The sequence below is a fragment of the Trichechus manatus genome, unplaced genomic scaffold (assembly GCF_000243295.1).
Source record: "Trichechus manatus latirostris isolate Lorelei unplaced genomic scaffold, TriManLat1.0 scaffold00090, whole genome shotgun sequence".
Classification (NCBI taxonomy): domain Eukaryota; kingdom Metazoa; phylum Chordata; class Mammalia; order Sirenia; family Trichechidae; genus Trichechus; species Trichechus manatus.
Genome location: NW_004444026.1, coordinates 4,983,375 through 4,988,567, shown reverse-complemented (window position 1 = coordinate 4,988,567; position 5,193 = coordinate 4,983,375). Strand labels below are relative to the sequence as shown.

The following is a 5,193-nucleotide window of genomic DNA, read 5'->3' as shown; positions in this document are numbered from 1 at the left end:
GTGCCCATTTGGTTTCAGTATCAAGTCTTACAATACCTGGTCAACACACAATGGGCCTTTAATAAATATTCCCGACTACCTGACTGAAGAATTGATGCCTCTGAACTGTGGTGTTGGCAAAGAATATTGAATATACCATGGACTGCCAAAAGAATGAACGAATCTGTCTTGGAAGAAGTACAGCCAGAAAGCTCCTTATAAGCAAGGATGGTGAGACTACATTTCATGTACTTTGGACATGTTATCAGGAGGGACTACTCCCTGGAAAAGGACATCATACTTGGTAAAGTAGAGGGTCAGAGAAAAAGAGGAAGACCCTCAATGAGACAGACCGACACAGTGGCTTCAACAATGGGCTCAAGAATAACAAAAGATTTTGAGCATGGTGCGGGACCGGGCAGTGTTTCATTCTGTGGTGCATAGGGTCACTATGAGTCGGAAGCAACTCGATGGCATGTTAACAACAACAGCTTGACCACTTTGAACAACAGACATAAATCTGTTACCTGTGATCCAACAAAGAAATCTAGAAGTAATAAAGCCAAGCAATACGTTACAATAAAGAATTCAGTTTAATCCATGTAACCTTAAGCATTTTGTTAATATTAAATTTAGCAATTCTCTGAACTTTTATGAATAAACATAATAAAGGTCATAATCTTTCCTGTTGCCTCATAATTAAACTGAATGTCATACTTGCCTTCAATGTTTTAGGCCAGGGAGGGAGTAGGGAAAAGAGTAGGATTAATCAGAAACCTGTAAAGTGATACCAAACTTTTCTGTGTTTGTATGGATGTACCTACCAGTGTGACATATGTATAATTATATTTTCCCCCAAAGTTCATATTAATATTCCTCTAATAATTTAACTCAGCTGGGAATCCAGATACAGCTGTCATTACGAAAAGCAAGCAAGCAAGAAAGAAAAAGACAAAAACTGAATGAAACAGGAAAGAAACGAAGAGAAAATGGGAGGGAGGGAGAGAGGGAGGTGGGAAAAGAATAGCTACATAACACAGTAAAATGAAAAAAATCTATTTACATTAAAGTCGTTCCTATTGAAATTTGCAGTGAAATTCAGATTCCCACTGAAGTGAAATGTGCTCATCTCAGGTGGGTGAGAGGCAGGGTGTTGTTGTAAAAGAGAATCAATATTTTACTTGACAATTTCCATGCTAAATCCCAGTCATTTTCAGTGTCATTCCACTGTCATTTTCCCACAGTAAATAAAGAGTAAGAGTATAATACATATTTTTACCCCTGGGGTATGTAAACCTGATCTCAACTGCACAATTGCAAAAATCATCCGGCAAACTCTTGGTAGGGTAAATCAAAGGAGAATGTATGCTTACCCGAGATGAACGGTAGCCACTGGGCTGTATGTTAACTACATTTAGTTTTGGACAGTTCTATCAAATATACTCTTAAGTCTGCCTAATAATTTACTCACAGTCATGCAGGTTATCATAAGCCTACCACTAAAATCTAAAAACTTCACTATGACAATTTTCCTGTCAATTTTCATTTCTGACTTAACTTGATAAAAGCCTCACAAATTCTCTCCAGGAGATTCCATTATTTTCCACGCTAATACCTTCAATGAAATGTACAGAATTTATTTATCATGTCACAGTTCTGTACCTTTTATTTCCCATTCCCATTTGCAATTATAGCTTCAGAAATGGCAGCATTTGCACTATTAAGAAACAAATTAAAAAATACCTGCCTTATTTAGCACACTTAAGCTACTTTCCTTCCTGCATTTTTCATAATCTTTTTTTTCTTTTTTTTTTAATGAGCTGTAATTGAAGTCAGTAAGACTTAGGATCTGATAATTCCATACTTACAGACATTCTTTCATTTTCTGTAGTATATATGTCTTTCCAAAATCTGGCAAAATTCCATTCTATAGAGTTGAAAAATTCCATAAAGCATAATAAAGGATTAATCTTTCAACTGATACATTACCATATCACAGTATGATTACCATTTCTTAGCAAGTTCACGCAAACGAACTGATTTCAAAAGAGATCTACATGAGTGTTAAGTTTCGAAAAAGTCCAGAATCAAACAGAAATTTGTAAAAATCACATTCTCAACATACACATCTTACTCTCAACTTCTAAAATAGTCACACCCATTATCAATAAATATTTTATATTTGATCAAATTTACATCTTATTTATACCGCTGTAGTATGTTATGAATTCCAAAGCTGACTCTGTTGTCTCCTGGAAAATAATCTAAGGATCGGGAAGAACATGCTGATTGTTACCAGTGATAAAGATCGAGTGCAAATATTTCATGCATTGTACCATTACTCGGATTTAATTTAATCTATTTCCTGAGAAAACCTGAGTGCCTCTGTGAGCAGGGACTAAATACAGTCAGAACTGCTGCTATTATGATTTGCAAATGCTTTTTTGTTTCCACACTGAATATACCTTTACGATCTTTCCCAAGTTCTCAGTCTGCTTGCAAATAAAAGTTCAACAATGTCGCTAATTATTTGTATCACAAACTACTACAAATCTACGTATTATCTAAGTATTATGGATTACAAAGTAGACTTTCAGGAATTATTCGTTTAAGGTCACTTTGAAGTCTGCAGCATCAAGGACTATCCCCAGTAGAAACATCAGCAATAAAACTAAAATAAAACCTAAAAAGCAAGCAATGAATACAAACAACAGCATACATTAAAAACCAGTATTTCAATAGTTACCTTCAGCAGGTCCTTGGAGAAATCACCACCCTCATTTACTCCTTGGAGATTTGCAATGAACTCTTGGCAGGTCATCTTCTTGCCAATATTCTGTAATAGAGGCAAAGAACACATCTTAATGATATTTATTGGACAAAGAGTAATTTTTAAACATATGACTAGACAATGCAAGAACTGATCTGGTTTTTAAAGACATGAATACATATGCACATATATATATATAATACAATTTAATATGCATACCAAAAACAGATGGTTTATTATACTTTTAAAACTGTCATTAAATGTAAATTGCAAAATTATGCTAAACCCTTGTTTTAACCTAAGAAATCTGAAAAATCTGTGTTACATTTATGTAAACAATATATAATGAAGTTTTTGATGAAAAATGGGATAAAACCGACATTCTGAGCTGACGTCTGCTGGCTGTTTGTATTTCCTACATATCGTCAAGAACTGTGAAGAATCTGAGATTTTGCCTTCCTTTCAAGCTAACAGGTAAGCCTGCCACAATCTCACAGATGCTGGCAGAAGACATGAAAGTCCCGGGTGAGAGATACAGGAATTTATTACTCACAAGAACAGAAGTAGCCAGAATGTCAGCATATTCTCGTGCCAGTTTTCTAAGCCCCAATTCCCACAAAGCAACCTGAATAGGACCAGGTGACACCTGTATACACAGTGGTTGTGTTACAGGACAGAAAACCTGAACTTCAGGAACCTGAGTCTTTTATAATGAGCAGTAAGCATGCCTAACTAACCAGGTGCTCTAGAGGGAGATACTAACTCTATCTTACAAGGCTATTAAGTAAGCCTGCCCATTGCTCTGGAATCACTCTATCTTCCAAAGCTGCCCACTCTAGAAATATCCTTGAAAGGACAGTTCAGAGCAAAGGTAACGAATGCTTCTGCTCACAAAAATATTAAAGGGAAGAGACCCATGGAAAATTGCCCCCAACACATTTCCAAAGATAATTTAGGGATAATAATGTTTAACCAAAGAAAATCACATTGATAAACAATAAATAATTGGAAAATCTAAAGTACAAAAACACAAAAGATGCAAATCTGCTGACCATGAAAACAAACATAAACCAAAAACCAAAAAAAACAAACCCATTGCCAATGAGTCGAATCCGACTCATAGCAACCCGACAGGTCAAAGTAGAACTACCCCGTAGGGTTTTCAAGGAGCAGCTGGTGGTTTCAAGCTGCTAACCTTTTGATGAGCCGCCAAGCTCTTAACCACTGTGCCACCAGGCATACTTGCTATATCAGCAAATTATATCTTTTCCTCAGCTTATTGAGAATCTGCTTAAAAAAAATATGAGATACAAACTTAGAGATGAAGAAGTTGCCAATTTCTGTACGGAAAAAGGTTTTTCTAGCCCTAAATTAAAAATTTAAAAAACAGGGTTGACAATGCATTTAGGGGAATTTCTGTAGTATAAATGAAACACACACACACACACGTATATCTATATTTACATATATACACACACATACACACATTCAAGAAAAATCAAAGTACAAAATTTTGTCCAGAATATGCGTCTGTCCAACCCTAGAGATAAGCCAAGTATAACACGTTAAAGGAAAATTAAGAACCCCACGCATCTGTCAGTTTGTCGTACTGTGGCAGCTTGCATGTTGTGGTGATCCTGGAAGTTATGTCACTGGTATTCAAATACTAGCAGGGTCACCCATGGCGGACAGGTTTCAGCTGAGCTTCCAGACTCAGAAAGACTAGGAAGAAGGACCCGGTGGTCTACTTCTGAAAAGAATTAGCCAGTGAAAACTTTACGAATAGCAGCGGAATATTGTCTGATATACTGCCAGAAGATGAGCCCCTCAGGTTGGAAGGTACTCAAAAGACAACTGGGGAAGAGCTGCCACCTCAAAGTAAAGTCAACCTTAATAACATGAATGGAGTCAAGCTTTTGGTACCTTCATTTGCTGAGGTGGCACAACTCAAAATGAGAAGGAACAGCTGCAAACATCCATTAATAACAGGAACGTGGAATGTACAAAGTGTGAATCTAAGAATACCGGAAATCATCAAACATGAAATGAAACACATAAACATAAATATCCTAGACATCAGTAGCTGAAATGGACTGGTACCAGCCATTTGGAATCGGACAATCATATGGTCTACTGTGGTGGGAATGACAACTTGAAGAGGAATGGTGTTGCATTCATTGTCAAAAAGAACATTTCAAGATCTATCATGAAGTACAATGCTGTCAGTGACAGGAAAACATCCATGAGCCTACAAGGAAGACTAGTTAATAAGATTATTACTCAAACTTACGAACCAACGACTAATGCCAAAGATGAAGAACTTTAAAATTTTTATCAACTTTTGCAGTCTAAAATTTCTCAAACCTGCAGTCAGGATGCATTGATAATTACTGGTGATTAGAACGTGAAAGTTGGAAACAAAGAAGAAGGATGGATAGTTGGAA

General features: G+C 36.4%; 1 protein-coding gene across 1 annotated transcript in view; it reads right to left on the bottom strand.

Moving 5' to 3' along the window:
• Positions 1-5,193, bottom strand: part of PSD3 (pleckstrin and Sec7 domain containing 3) — a 573,181-nt gene that overhangs the window by 223,123 nt on the left and 344,865 nt on the right. Inside the window, exon 9 of the mRNA XM_012557204.2 lies at positions 2,726-2,815. Coding sequence (XP_012412658.2) covers positions 2,726-2,815 — 90 coding nt within the window. The remainder of the gene's footprint in view (positions 1-2,725; positions 2,816-5,193) is intronic.